We start from the raw sequence: 16,718 nt of genomic DNA on the forward strand, positions 1-16,718 counted from the left end.
AATATCATTCTGCCCCCCATGTATAAGGCAGGGACTATGGCGAAAAGGCTAACATGGGAACATATGTTAGGATTTGATCCCCATGACTGCTCAATAAGATCAATTGAAGTTTACTTTATGTGATTTTGAAAACTTCAAAGCATGAATGTAAGTCCTCATCTTTAAAAAAAGAATTCTCACTGCACAGTAAGTTCATTCACTTGTTGCCGATTAAGAGAGATGGCAACACCTTCTATTAGTTTTCTCCAACAAAATATTCTAACACCACTGGCCTCTCTTTGGAGATTATTGCAGTGAACGGCTTTATTGGCAGCAGACTGAAGTTGCAGGTGATCGAGAAAATAGGACGAATTTGTGAGGTTAGTATGGGCTGAAAAATTATAGGAAACGAAAGGTAATTTTTTTATTCGAATCAATATATATTATTCACAATTTATTATTTAGAATAGCATTTAACATTCTATATAACTCTAAACATTCAATAGACTCATTTGTGTATATATATATATATATATATATATATCGCCTCGTATAATACTGGAATGTTTTATTCGGATAAATACTTCAGGTATTCTTCGAGTGAGTTAATACATTGTTACACACCAAATATTAAAAAAAAGAAGTTACAGCTCCAGAATAATTTGCTTTTGATCAAGTGTCATCTTCATAAATGTTAATAACAGTAAAATTAATTTATTCACTCGGCTTTTTATTCAGGGATTGAGCTGCTATTCAACGATCACGCTAGCTCTTTATTGCAATGTTGACCATATCACAGAAATGCTAAATCAGAAACGAGAAAAACGTGGAGCAACAGAAATAACAAAAATCAATACCTAAAGAATAGAATTTTATGGAGTACCATAATTTCCTGTATATAACCTTTGGGGGGGCTAACCAACACACCAACACCATCTATAATCTATAGCAGAAGGCCTCCGCACGAAGCTCATGACATTATTGAAGGTCATCTCACCTATAGTCATTGGCTATACTACAAAAAAGGGGTAAAGATGGCGCATGCGTCACTTGCTATAGGTGAGATGACCTTCAGTGACATCACGAGCTTCACGCGGAGGCCTTTTGCTATAGATGGTGTTGGGCTAACCATGGAAGATATATTTTTTAAGCTCTACGGTGTTAATCTAACAATGTGAGCATTTCAACTTTAAAACTTCAGCACAAAAATGCGTATATTTTTAACTGGTCCTTACCCTAGGAACAGATTTGGAAGGAAGGTAGACACAGCAATGACCCCAACTTACATCAGTACAGTAGAATCTCATTATAACAGACTAAACAGAGCTAAGTTGGGGGAGCATTCAAGTATTACATCAGCAAATTTTTATCCATTTTCGACCCCCCTCGTCATCAAAATTTCGGCATCAGCTCTGCCCCTTATTTCCTAATGCACATTGGGGGGGATCAGAGACGTGCTGGGGAGGCTCCCCCAATGATCAAAAAATTATTTTTTTAAGGCAAAAAATATTTTTTTTTAAATTAAAATTTTGGAAGAAAATACCTTTATATGTTATTATAATCAGTTTCTGTTCATTTCAATGCTATATGAAGAACTCAAAATTTCTTTCCAAGAAATTCATTGTGACCCATCTTTTAAGCCATATGTGGTAAGCCCGGGGAGGGGTTATCTGATGTGGCTTGCCCCCTGAAAGTACCTAATTTTGTAAAAATGACCTAAGTGCCACATTTACAGATTGCTTAAGTGACCTGTGGCACAATTCCAGAGTATTTAAGTAGCCCTTGGCACATTTTCAGATCACTCAGGTAGGCCTGCAGCACATTCACAGATCACTTAAGTGAATCGCTGCACATTTACAGATCCCTTGAGTGACACGTGGCAAAGTTTTAGAGCACTTAACGACCCCCACTGAGGTTCTACATCACTCAAGTCACCTGCAGCCCATTCCCAGATTACTTAACTGATCCGCGGCATCACTTGAGTAGTTATTGCTCAAAGTGTATCTAATTGAAATAAACCGTTTTCAGGACGAGACAATGTGATGCAAGTCTGGGTGTTACTAAATTTATTTGATTAGATATTCACCTGCCTACCTTCACCTCCCTGCGGAAGAAATAATAAAACCCATAAATGCAAGCTCTATTTATAATTTCTTTTTTTATTTCGGTGGGTATTTTCCCCTCCGGCAGACTATGCACAGGAAATTGTAATGCATTTTTAATTGAGAAGTACCCTGTGTGCAAGAGAGTTTAGAGTTAACCTAGTGAAGTAAATTGAAACTCCGGCTTTCATGTAAAAATGGGTGAGAAACGTAAAATGCTAATTAATAGGGTTTTTAATTTGGCATGTTCATTAATTTAAAATCTCATAAAAAATTTTGTGGGATGTGTCATGACGATCAGAATCATTAAAATAGGTGGGACTAATTTCGATCATTTGGTTTTTTTACAGCCACGATCTAGTCAAGACTGTTGCTTTCAGCATTGCACAATCTATTCCATTAAGATCGATTGTTACAGATCTGTGTGGGTATATTGTGTCATAATCCTTGCCAAAGAATAGTTCCTTCACATGATAACCGTACGTGTTGCTCAGTTTGAACTGGTCCAACTTGAATGTGACTTCGACTGGTTGACCTCTGGCACGGCGGCTGAGAAATAAGAGAGCTGCTGATCGTCTTGAACCTATTGCAGGCAGAACTACACGCTTCCACACTTCGATGCCATCTTTCTGAAGAACAAAAACAATATTTTTAATTTGACAAATAAATAACCATTATAGGTTCATTCAAAAATTTCAGAGCTTGCCGATATGGTTTTTTACAGTTCAGAACAGGGGAAACTTTAATTACTTAAGATCATACACTAATTCATTTGAGATTTCTCAAAGAATTGTGTGAGCAGTTTAATGCCAGTATAGTGGTGTAGTTTAAAATATGGAAGACAGATGGCAGCAAGAACACAAAACAAGCACAACTCTGACAACATAAATATGTTAAGAACCACACATACACTCAGAACAGACATTCCAGCATGTACCAATTTGTTACAAATTCCACAAGGAATGTGTATGAGGTGCATGCACATTTCAGTAGTAAATAGTATAGTGGTAAGAATATCAAATAATCATGAGAAAAAATGATAAAAAAATAGAATAACCTGGTAGACACGTTTTCCTGGTAAGCCAAGAGGATCCTGATCTATCGCGATGACGTCTTTGTTCAATAAAATGTCTCTTGTTCCCTGGTCCAATTTTCTAAGATCGTTAGACATCAGTAAAGGAGCTGGTATCATAGCCCAAACTGCCATATGTATTCGAGACTGATTGTAGTCCAGTCCAAAGTTACCGATAGTCAACTGCAATATAAATTACGAAAACTTGAAATATATTCATGGTACTCATAATTCGAAGTCAAAAGTTTCACAAAGCATAAATACCAGAGCATTTGTTACACGCTTCAAATATTTTGCAATTTTTTTGAGAAAAATTTCAAGCAGTTTGGACCATCAGGTTGGAACCTGTACAAACAAACTGATTTGGGCTCAGAGGCCAAAAGTTTAAAAGTTAGGGTTGTGTCCCCCCCGCCCCCCCCCCCAAAGTATAAAAAATCTGGGGGGCTGCAAAAAATTTTCAGCCTCAGACTCTCATATTCATTAAGAAGGTCACTGAACACCTGTCCCGAATTACTATGTAACCAAGGGCAGATCTAGAGCTCCTTGTTAAGGGGGGGATTTTACAAATCGCTAAAAGCTTAGTTTCAGCATTGGGTGACCATATGCCCCCATATTTTTCATGGCAGTCCCATTTTTGTTTCCTCCATCCCAACTTTTTTGTAAAATGTCCCGGTTTTACTCGTTTTTCAGTCGAAGTTTTCTTGCAATATTATCATATAAAAGTTCCAAAAATGTCATAAATTATCACATTTTGCCATAGATCAGCCCCTGTTTGTAACAATTATCAGTGTCTTGAATTGCCAGCAATAGATTTCAAAACAATTGTTATCCACATCTGGGTCGAATAAAAGTTCACGGAATACATTTACACACTGGTAGACTTTGAGAGGAGTTTTAATATTGGGGTTTTCAGTGTGTTCTTATTACACAAATTTTAATTATCATTTATTATACTTATTTAACCAGAATATTGGTGTTTTAATTTTAGAAAGTGTCAGTCTGCTTCAATGTAAAATATCACCAACTTGCCATGTTGAAATTTAGAGATAAAATGCTTCTCTGTTTCAACACAAATAATCATTGTTTCCAGGTATGGAACTCCTGTGAGAGGTACAATATGAACCCGACAATTGAATGTGACACATTTTTGCTTGGGTTTTTCACATTACTTCAAATACAAAAAAACAATGCCACAACAGGCAAAATGCCCAATGAGGTGGCTGATAAAAAGATACCCATAACAAATATGGATGTCATATACAGTAAAACCTTGATAAGTCATCACTCAAGTTATCCAGAAATTATGACTGTTTAAGCGGAGTGACGACTTAAACAGAGTGTCTTCAGTTTCAATGTTTATAAATTTAAAATAATACACCATTTATCAAAATATGAATTAGAACTACAATATTAATAAAATTTATAGATAATGAAAGACATAAAACAAATTTTTGAACTTCTTAAGCATTTAGTATCCAACTCACTGTATAATACCGTTAAATACACTGGTAAATTTGCGATTTATACCAATATTTTCTTTTTATTTACACTAATCAGAGCAAATGTTGAAATAGTTAGCATTTCTCTACAACACAGTTTAATGCACATTAGTTTTATATGTGCATGACACATTTAATTTCAGTGATTTGAATTTTTTACCAGTAGTTCATGGTACAAATATGAAGTAATTTCATATGGCCAAATTTTCACTTGCGAGGTCCCTAGACGGCAAAATAGATATTAGAGAGCCTTCTCAACTGAAAAAATGTAGCTGGTTTATCAATAAAGATATTTTGTTTAAATTGAAGCCCTAAATCAGCGGGGGGAAAAAACTCATCTCTGCCTCTACCGGGAGAGGCAGAGATGAGTTTTTAACTTCCTTAAAAAAATTAACATCTCAAATAATAAATATCTTCACAACATCCAGTCTTCTATATATCTTGTATTAACAAGTGGAGAGCGACATTCATGTCGTAGAAATTGATTATAATAACTAGAGCCCGGATTATATGCAAGTGCATATGCATTTGCATATTTTTTCCTTTTTTAGCATTTAAGCATAATAACTTTTTTATAATCTTTCAAATAATCATTGCAAATAATACAGTAAAACCTCTCTTTTGCGGTTCGAAAAGAGAGGTGGGTGACCGTTATTTCAGGGATTTGAAATGCATACTTCTATTATATAAGGGGAAAATATTATTTGGTTGCAAAAAAAGGGTGACCGCATCTGAAGGGTGTCTGTTAAGAGGGGGTTTCACTGTATTTTTAGAACAACGGTTTTTCTGCCGCAGGTAGAATTTAGTGAACTAATAGACATGATCATATTTTCCAAATATCAAGTGTTCTATTATTAAAGCTATTTCTAGAGATATATCAAAATGATTTTGTTACTGGTATTTCATTACTGAGCACAGCTACAACAAACTAGAAATTAAAAATGCATTAATAAAAAATATGTAGCAGTCTTTTGCCATATGTGGGGATACTTTTTTGCAAAATAAATATGCACTAAGAAATAGAAAATATTCATTTTAAAAGCATATCTGTTTTTTTGTATGGTGTTTTCTTAAATGCATATTTTCAACTTTTTCATGATTTTTTAGCGTATATTTTGCGTTTTAATGCATGTTTTGGCATTTTTAAGTGCATATTTTTAGAGCATATATTTCGCCACTTTTTAAGTGCATATAATCCAGGCTTTAATAATAGCATATAAAAGTATTTCCTTCCGAAATTTCAATTAAAAAATATTTTTTTGCATTAAAAAAATAAATTTTTGATCATGGGGAGGAGGGCATGCGCGAACCCCTTTATGCCATCTTTCCCCCCCCCCCCATGTGATCGTAGATCATTCATCTGTCAAATTAATTCACTAAATAAATTTTCAAACTTCTTTAATTATTTTCTCAAAAATTTTCTTTTATCAAGACACGCATTCAAAAGAAATGGAGTAATGCGTGACTTTTGAAAAAATTTTTTAAATTATATATTAAATTTTTTTAATGCGACTTTCATGATTAAAAAATGAATAGATATGATTGAAATATACCCAGAAAATACAATTTATAAATTAAAATAATATTTACTATATTTTCACAAGCACTAATTAGTCGTATTCTAACACAGTTGGAAACACAGTACTTGTAAACTCCATCATGACATGTTGATCAAACACATCTTGCGTACAATTCACTAACACTATCCTCATGCTCACCTCGGATATCCAATGCTTCACGACCAATTTGAAACTTATCATGTGGTGGGGTCATTTTGACACCACGGAAACTTCGATCAACGATATAGAGGGAAGGGAAAGTAGAAAAACTTCATAAATTTGTGAAACACGTGTAAACAACTAGCTTGAAAGGTACTGAAAATAAGATGGTCCAGATGCATTTCTTTCTCAAGGGGGTGGCAAGATGATGAATTCGTGGGGGTCAAAATGACCACACCAGTTAAGTGTTAATACACAGTAATTTTACCTAGCTGTGGGCCGCATCTGCCTCATGCTATGATGCCAGACTAATGTATATTTTTTTCTAAGACTAACGACGTAACCAGAGGTAAATTTTTCTGCTGATAAATGTCCTTCACTCAGGAGAAGAGATGCGAGTGTGCTAATTTTCTTTATTCTTTCTTTTCATATTTCCGATGTCACTCTTGTGAAGGAAACATTTTTTTTCTTGTAAGAATGTTACGTCAAAAAGTTTTTAAGATTTATCAACATGTCCAATCAAAGCCGGGATTATACTATAAAAGTGTGATAAAAGATCTTTTACAAAACTTGAAAAACAACTAATAATTCTATATTCCCCCCATTTGCTCGAATGTGACCAATATGCTTATTATTGGTTGCATTTTTCAAGTTTTATAAAAGTTCTTTTTTTTAATCAAACTTGTATAGTGTAATGCCGGCGTAAGAAAAAATAATGTTTGGGATGAATCGAGGGGTACATGAGTTCAGGGTGTTATAATCCATGCCTAGCATCTTCACAAAGTGTGTAGCGTCAGAAGTCTAGTTTGCAGGCCAATTGGCTGGCTACTTCAGGTTGGACTGTAATATAAGCATAAATCTCATTAAATGGTGGGAGCTTATTCTTCGCTCTCCTCCCCCCAGAGATCTAGATCAGCATGCATAGAATAATAAATACAAAGAAATGTTTTTCAAGTACCATGTCCGGGTCACTCCAAGCACCAGGTCCAACATGCTTCAGCAAAAGTTCTTGGTTATCGCCAAAAAAATCTATGATGTACTCGATACTGGCCCAAGAATCTTTAATATCGTGGTACACTCTCCATAAATTGCATTTTTCAGATATGAGCTTGAAGTTGGGCTGAAACACAATATGAATAAGACTTGTGGTCAAATTTTTAAAAAAATCATTCAGATGAAACCATTTTTGGGCGTGGTAGCCCAGGTCGATAAGATACTTGCCTAAAGTACCAAAGGATATTTAGAGGTATCGCAAGTTCTATATCCAATTCATCCTTATACGACGTGACCACAGAAAAAGATTGCTACTGCAGGGAGTCCCACATTGAGGGGGTTTGTGCACCAGCCTCTAGGTGAGTATAAAACAGGCTGCCATTCGGAATTGGCAATAAATTGTAGGTACTGGTCTAATCAGCCCTCGTGTGCAGAAAATGACCGTGGTGAGATAAAAATGATCAAATTATTAAATAACAAGTTTAAATCTCGAATCTCATTATTAATCCTGCTTTGTGATGCAGGCTTTCGTGGTCAACGATAGCGTCATCAAATGAAGAATTTTCAGGCTGCTTGGCCTTCATGAAAAGGAGCTGACATTATCCACATTTACTTTCCATAATTGACAGGCAACTTTAAAATTCATGGGCAGAGCTTGTACACTCTCACCTCAGGCTATATAAGGCCTGTAGTTCTGAACCTTAGGAAGGCCACAGCCCAGCTAATTTCTTTTCATGAGTGGAAGGCCCAATCATACACACGACTAATGGGAAATAAATGGGTGGAAATTAAACAGTTAACCATTTATTGCTTGGTTTGACTGATACTTTTTTTTTTTTTTTTTTTTTGAAACCGAGCACAACTCAGGTCTATTGCCATAGGCAATTTACTACCTAGTGAGTTGTGCCGGAAGTGTAAGTCAGTGTACCTAACAGTCTGAGTGCATATCTAGTGTTGTGTATGGTTTTTCAGTGCTACCATCTATATCTCAGAAGGGAAGTGAGTGATGTGTAGTGACTGAATATTTGTACTGTTTGTAGGACTGTTGCTCTCTGTGGCGAGACTTTTTAACGGGGAGATCGGCTCGCGTTTGCGCCTCGAAGATAGGTTTCATATTCTAATCATCAGCTAATGAAAATGTCTGGCACACACATGTTCCAGTAAAGAAACAACTGATTTTCTGGTTAGTAATAATTCATAATTATTTATGAATATTCAAATGTTTCAATAGGTGGGCAAAAAACTATACAGAAACGCTGCTGAGCTATTTGAAAAATTAGTTATTTGAAATAAATTATGTTAAGTTATTAGAAGCTTGTTCCAGACTCTGCCACCAAACTGGGCTGAAACAGATCTAAACAACGGAATTAAATCCAGGGCCATCTCAAGAGGCCCCCAGGCCAGCTGACTTTTCTGAGGCCCTACCTGGCAAATTCTCAAAGATTTTGAGATCTCATTTTTTAAGCCCCTTTCTTCTTTCAAAATGCCCGCTGGAAAATATTGGTGTTCATTCATTCAGTTATTCTAAATGAAAACATGAACTGAAAATTCTAATGCTTTTTTCCCCCCGAAAACTATTGAAATAAAATGTACATTATCAATGGATGAAATTTCTACTGATGGGGAAATTCGCCCCCCTCCCCACCAACAAAGGTACTGGTGACCTATGCATGTGGTTGCATATATATATATGTATAAGCTGACATCATTGTGTCCACAGGCATACGCAAAGGGGTGTTCAGAATTCATGTTCAGCATCACGTGACTTTTTATCTATCACTCGTAGTAGTTTCCAGTGGGCAACCAGCCTCATACAATGTCCTCACGATATTGTTGGAGACACCCAGAATTTGACTATATTGCTGATATATACAAACTACCATCGATGCAACAAACTCTTCTCCAAAAAGCGCTACTGGTTGTTCTGATAATTGTACTTAAGTATACACATTACTAAAGTAAATATGGTCAGTCTTGACTTACTGTACTTTAGGAAGCGAGATACAGCTTTGACTTAAAATTTTATAGTGTGAATAGATAACACTGTCATCTGGTTTTAAGTATGGTACTCTAGATGCGAATTTTATTTATTTATTTTTATAAATGTTAGATGGCAGCAGCTGTTTCATAATTGATTTAATTTTTCGACAATGTTTCCCAGTATGTGGATAGATGGCACGGAAAATCTCAATGTTTAGAAGTTAAATTGATGTTCAAGAACGTAACGAAAATAATTGGTGCAGAGCCCCATAATTTAGTGACCTCAAATTTAAACAGTGTTCAAGGCAGGGCCATAACTAGGCTGCGACAATCTGGGCCTGAGCCGAACAGGGCTTCCACAAAAGTTTACATTTGTTTTACCTAATAATAAGCCTTTCAAGAGGGGATGCCCCCAAGGAAAATCCTGCCCGAGAAGGCACACTACAGCCCTGGTTCAAGGATCACTGATAAAATATCTTGAACCTTGTAGGGGGAGGGGTGTTCTCATAATGCATGTTCTTATAAAAGCATGCTCTCTTTGCACAAGAACAATTTTTTAAACTCTAAAAGCATCACGTTTGAGTCAGCATTTAGGCCTGAAAATTATTAATAATCTTTAGCATAAAATATTTTCAGTTTTCAGATAAATTTTTAAATTTTATTTAATTAGTGTATTATGCCTTTTTCGTAAGTATTAATATATCATGTCCCCTCCCACGCCTGTGGCCCTGGGTTCTACTGTATTTCATGATATTGTAATCCAAAAATAGGAGACTAATATTACCTGCATATCTACTTGAATCTGATAATATGGCCAACTGCACGAATAAATCATAGGTCTACCAGTTTTGTTGAGATATTTTCCCATCATCTGATACCCTGTGGGGGGGAAAAAACATGGTCATGAACATAAAGACTCAATATCGAAGCCAATCCTAAATTAAGATGGCCTAAATAAAAGTACTAATCCACACGATGCAGTTGCCACACCAATTTATGGCCCACGAGCAATATATTTGTGCAAGCCATCTCGCACATCTAAACCACAGACTGAAAAAGCTTGTGCATGCCTGGTCTAATACATTTGTCATCACATTGTGTAAGAGTGAAATCAAAACACAGTGGAACCTCTCCACAACGGATACTCATGGAACAGAAAATTGTGTCCATTAATGAATAGTAAAAAACATTGAGACCCACTGACATAATTTTAAAAAGTGTCCGTTAGTGGGAAATGTCTGTTATAGGAGGTTCTACTGTACTGTAAACGGTACATCTTGTAACAAAGTAAAAAAAAACATTTGTTGTGCATGAAATTGGGTGTAGACCATCCAAACTGCCCCAGAAACAAAGTTCAGATGGAAATCAAAATTCATTTATTCTTTGTGTGGACATCATTTGTATAAAATTTGAATAAAAACTGAATTACAATATTTACAAATCTGTAATATAATCATATTACGAATATTTATTCCACAGTATGAAGTCACGCCAGAAAGAGCAACTAGCCTACAACGATACAAATATCATTGAGTTAAAAAAAACACATGCTAGATGGCAGCATTATAGCAAGCATTACGCATAGGGTTATCAACCGTCCTCCTTTCTGATGTCCTTTCAAGCATTTTACTATATTGTGGAAATTTTTTGTCCTCCTTTTGAGGTTTCTTAATTTTTTTTTTCTGGGGAAATTTTTTCCCTATTTTAAAACACATATTTCTTCATTGACATGAGAGTGGTTTTGTCCCCCCCCCCACTCATTCACCAATAGCCGTTGATATTCCTAGAATTTTTCTGTCTCTGCCTTTTTTTTTTTTTAGCAATTCCTGTTTTAGAGATGGGAAAAATTATTGTTATGGCCAGATTATTGGTCCGAATAGTGGTGCCATCTATTGCAAAAATTGGAATAAGTGACATCACTAAGGGTGAGCACACAGGCGTACGCCTTTCTCAGTTCTCGAATCTGGTAACCCTAATTATGGGAAAAATTATTGTTGTGGACGAGTTTATTGGTCAGAATAGTGGCACCATCTATTTGTGAAAATTTTAATAAGTGACATCACTGAGGGTGCATATGCAGTCGTCGTCCTTTCTCAGTTTTCGAATCTGGTAACCCTAATTACACGTAAACAAACTTCACGTTAGGTTCACAACACTCACACAAAATTCAGGCACTTGTCCTTAACACTTGAAAATATGAAAGACAGGTGGCAGCACTAGCATAACACAAAACAAGGACAACCCTGACAACATGAATATGTCAGGGCCATGCATATACGTACCAATTCGTTAGAAATTTCTCAGAGAATATTCATGAGGTGTGTGTGTAGTAGTAGTTTTAATATGAAGTTGAGAATCGCTCAATGATTTTCATAATAAATGTGTGAAAGGTTTGAAAATATTACAAGGGGTTATTATCCGATCAATAATTAAGAGATTCTCGTCAAAAAATTTGTTTAATATTTATGTGTGTACCGAGAGAAATTTTTATGTGAAGATATTGAAGCTGAATTACAAACCTTCATCCATGTCTTCAGCTTTTGAATGGCAACCATCGAGTTTCAACATATCAATGTCCCAGGATGCAAATGTTTCAGCGTCTTGCTTCATGTGTCCTACGATGCCCGGGAATCCCATGCACGTGTACAAACCGAAATCTTGATAAATTCCCAACTTCAATCCTCTTGCATGCATCTACATGAAACAAATACAATCGATCCGATTTTTTGTTACATATTTTCTGTCATTTCTTAATATTGTATATCTGCCATCATATTGATTTTGTTCATTATAATGAATGATTGTTACTGCACCATGTCGGTATCATGCTAACAAATTTTAAATTAACGAACGTTAGGTAGCCTTTGACACTTTTGATGCTAACAAACAGCCCAGCTGATTGAAAATGGCTTCATTAACTTCAAAACCTGAATAACAAATCACAGCAGGCCAAAGGCTATCCACAAGTTGTAAACCAGCGATTTCCAACCCTATGATGAATATTGCACACAGGAACATCTGACAAGTATCTGTATTACTTATTATGCCCCACCTGGGGTTGTCTAAAGAGCATCATGGACCCTCCCCCCCCCTCCAAGTGATTTTTCCCCAAGGCCCTACCTCGCAAATTCCCAAAAAATTCAACTACTTCTGTTTTTTTACTCCCCAGGTGGGCCCATGCATTAAGACTAGCCCCACCCACAAAGATTAAACATGTGCTATTCGGCACCAGGGTTTAAGCTACGGTCGCATTTTTTGCAAAATTCAAAAGAAGTAGTAGCCACTTTTGCAAAAGTGCATACAGGAGGTACGAAACAAGTAGACATCCAACCATCAATTGTTAGCCTTATAGCATTATGTTAAAACTTTTCTCCTCTTTTTTGCGAAAGGGATTTTTTTACCTAGCTTAAACCCTGCTCGCACATAAAAGGTTCAGAACCGCTTGCACAAATACTGTAATAACTAATAATCATTCCCCCAAGATTTCAAATAATACAACATTCATAGAAACATTGTCACTCTCGGTGTTCAGACAAAGAACAAATGACTGAATACCAAGCGGAGATCAATTTCAGAAAGAAAATTCACATGCCTCTGCGGGGAAATGAACCGCTGTTCTCCTCACACTCTGAGCAAATCATTACACCATAGGGGACAGACATGTCAGTCAGCTAATCTTCGCCCGGACTGAGAAGGAAAAATGATGGTTCGATTCTTAGCATGTGAATTTTCTTCCAAAAATTCAGTCATTTCTACTTTGTATAAAAACCAAATAGCAACAATGTTTTTGTCTATGTGTCTGTATGTAGCCAACTACTACTTCACCAAACACCAACTCTGGCCATATCGCTATATTACAATTTACTGCCATTAGTGAGATGGGTTGGAAGTGAAGGCGCTGTCTATCGGTGGGCGCCTCGAGTTCTTTAGGGAAAATATCTTATCTATATCCTCCCTTGGGTTCGAACCCAGGACCCTGACAACAACCTTCACGGTGGTAGACGAGCATCTTACCACCATGCCACTCGGGCACCTATGTCGCCAACTGGGCACTATTGCCGTTATGAACTATTAGCTGAAGAAGGCTATCCATAACTGTCCCGTTCAGCATACACATAGGCTCCAAGGGCAGAGGCATGTATTTTTGTTTCCAGAATTTATCTCTTCTTGGTACAATCATTTGTACTTCATAAGATACGGATCTCGGTTCTCCAATAATCAGATTGGACTCAACAACGCCTCTTATGAAAGAGAATATAATTCTTTTTTGGGGAAACAGAGTAGAATTTTCTCTCCAAGATTAGCATTATGCTAGATTGGTGCATATCACTTTCGTTGCCAAGTCATTTACTTGTTTTATATCACTTGTTTTGGATCCCTCTTAGATGCATGATAGAACAAGGGTTTACTGTATGACAAACTTAAGCAATCAAGAAAACTTTCAACGTCAAACTTATTTCAAGTTTGATTTGAATTTTCATTCGTATAAATACAAATTACCAAGCTTCAAAGGTAGTAATAAAAATACACATATATGTACACTAATAATACTCACATAATCTGCTAGGTATTTAATTCCATGGCTAAACCTTACTGGATCTGCCATGAGATATCCAGTCTCATTACGTTCGGGTGCCATCCAACAATCATCTATGTTAATGTGCACATAACCAGCATCTCTAAAACCATCTTCTACGAGGCGATCAGCCATCTGCATAAACAACTTCTCGCTACAAAAGAAAATAATAAATTACTTATGGTGATAAATATTATAGGTCATTAAAAAAAAACCCATAACATTTTGTGAATATATCACCAGCATGTATATTCTAAAGAATTGGGATTACAAAATTGAACTTGAGAAATTTTTACAAGTATAGTCAGGGTCACAACTAAAGAAGAGCAAGTATCTAATGCCCTGGGTGCGTGACTAAAGGGTGCCGTCAAATTCACCCTTTAACAATTTCTTCTACATTACACCTGGGCACCAAAATGAGTGCTTGCCCCGGCTGACACCGTATCTAGTTACGGCCCTCAGTACAGTCAGGTCTCGAGTTACGATTGTCTCAGCTTGCAAGTGTACATCAGTAGCTTTTGAAAGGAAGGTCTATGGCCACAAGCTTCCCTCCCCCATCCTTCTGCAATATTTAACCTAAAGTTTCTCTGGTGAATACTGATTAAAAAATCCTCTTCATGATTGTTAAATATCGTATTTACTCTCTTATAGCACAAATATTGATACAGTCAGGAAGCAATGAAAATCAACTAATCATAGTGATGCTGGCATGCACAGATGATAGTCATAGGTTGCTACCTTATTGAAGCGGAAACCGATCTCAAGAATGAATATTTCCCAAGACATTTTGTTACTTGGTGTCAGGAGAAAGGCTGGTTGAAAGAATGGTTAGAAACATCATGGCTACTTTGTCTGGGCGAATTGCTAACGCATTGATTTTAGTGATGAATGCATTCAAGGGACATCTTACAGATGACATGAAGAATTCACCCTTCTATGAGAAAACAAGATCATTCCAGGTAGTATAATCAACATCACAATTACAGCTCTTGGTATGCATCACCAAACCATTTAAAGATCTTGCAAGGAATTGTGCAGTGGACTGACTTACTGCCAAGATTGTGAAGTGACCCTGACCATCCACATCAAACAGGCTAAAGTCTCATGGCTTGCTACCTGGGTGTTCGTTGCATGGGACAGCAACAGGCAGTGCAAATCTTCAATCATTGCATTCCACTCATAGTTCAAAAAAAGTATGGCAACATTATAACAAGCATTACACAAGAGCAAACTTCACGTTAGGTTCACAACACATACACGCACATTCCAACGTGCACCAATTCATTAGAAGTTCCACAGAGGAATATGGATGAGGAGCATGTGTGGCTCAGTAGTAGTATTAATGTGGAATAATACAGAGTTGATATCAAAGTCATTCAGGAAGTGCGGTATTTTAACGCTTTCTGGCGCAGTGTCCACATAGTGAGACCACCTGTTTGCATTGTTTTCTATGGCTTTTGGAAAATTGTCTGCACTGCAAAGGGTTAAATGCAATCGGCGGACTATATTCTTCATGGACTGAGAGTGAAAAAGAGAAAAGTTGTAACATAGCCTCAGAGAGAGGGTCCTAGAAGACGAAAAATTATAGCATCGAGAAATCCAGTTGTTTGCTTTAATATGTGCATTTTATTACCTGTGAATAAACAAAATAAGGTCCTGTATGTGAGTAAATATATGGTCTATCATGGTCACCATGTTCAATAACAAATATCTTGGGAACATTTACCTAATGCAGTCATCTTCAAACTTGGCGCAGTCAATCTGACACTTGAATCTCTCCCAGGCCAGCCAGCCCATTGGCGGAGTACGAGCAAGACCATTATTCATGCCAACAACAAGAATTATTGTTGCAGTGACAAAATATAGCAGAGCCAAGAACAATTTTGAAAACATTTTTCTTTTCTGAAAAACAATAAATGCCACAAACAATTGAATAATTATGAAACTGTAATTATCAATTAGAGAAACTCTTGCAGAGATTATAATAACGATCGGAGATCGAAATAACTTATCATTATTTCGAAACGGAAATTGTTTCAATGAATTCACAACGAGAAAGGTTTAAAAAAATTGCCATGACTTTTGCTTGGTTTACCTAGGAGTAGAGTTTCTGCGCCGTGAGCAACGCGAAAACGCTGATTGGTCAGAAAACTTGAATTTCAGCTTTTTAACCAATCAGCGTTTTCACGCTGCACACGGCGCAGAAATTTTACTCCTAGGAAAACCCGGCTTTAGCATCAAGTTTCACACATATTTGAGAAAAGCATATAAAATACCAGTAAGAAAAGATGCCATAAATTACATTCATAACAATTTTGTCAATACAATTTATCTTTTTTATTAATTTTATAACCACTATGAAATGCAAAAAAAAAATTCAATAACAATTTAAAAATTGCTAATACTCACGTCATAACGTATTGTTTCCAACTTGTTTTTCACATGGTTTCTGTTTACACAACACTAACAAAACTTATTCAACTGACTTACTCAATACGAGATGCCCTTTGTGCGTATCATGTTAGACCTGATAATTTTAATTTTTTGACCATACATGTAATTTTTATTGGGCATAAAACTTTTTCTTTTATTTCAAATAAGTCTAGTTACATCAGAGATTATAAATTTGTTCAATAATATTTGACAAAAATTATAAAATAAACTGCAACTAAAGGTGAATGAAAATTTCAGCTTTTTTTTTTTTATTTGAAGCTAAAATCATCGCATGAGTCATCTGTAAGTGTGGTAATAGATGACAGCACCAACAGTCACATTAAACACTTATTATCAATCTAAAAT

At 36.2% G+C, this 16,718-nt stretch overlaps 1 protein-coding gene across 1 annotated transcript; it reads right to left on the reverse strand.

Moving 5' to 3' along the window:
• Window positions 1-380: 380 nt before the first annotated feature.
• On the reverse strand, window positions 381-16,398 carry LOC149070004 (alpha-N-acetylgalactosaminidase-like). The gene is made up of 8 exons (XM_089249636.1): window positions 16,329-16,398; window positions 15,646-15,821; window positions 13,899-14,073; window positions 11,863-12,037; window positions 10,128-10,222; window positions 7,329-7,490; window positions 3,139-3,336; window positions 381-2,710 (listed from the first exon to the last, which is right to left on the reverse strand). The coding sequence occupies exons 2-8, from the start codon at window positions 15,810-15,812 to the stop codon at window positions 2,426-2,428; spliced, it is 1,257 nt and encodes a 418-aa protein (XP_089105762.1). The 5' UTR covers window positions 15,813-15,821; window positions 16,329-16,398; the 3' UTR covers window positions 381-2,425.
• Between the last annotated feature and the right edge of the window lie 320 nt (window positions 16,399-16,718).

This window comes from Pholcus phalangioides, unplaced genomic scaffold (assembly GCF_987345545.1).
Source record: "Pholcus phalangioides strain wild (caught in Gottingen) unplaced genomic scaffold, Ppha-v1.0 ptg000022l_1, whole genome shotgun sequence".
In the NCBI taxonomy this organism is placed as follows: Eukaryota; Metazoa; Arthropoda; class Arachnida; order Araneae; family Pholcidae; genus Pholcus; species Pholcus phalangioides.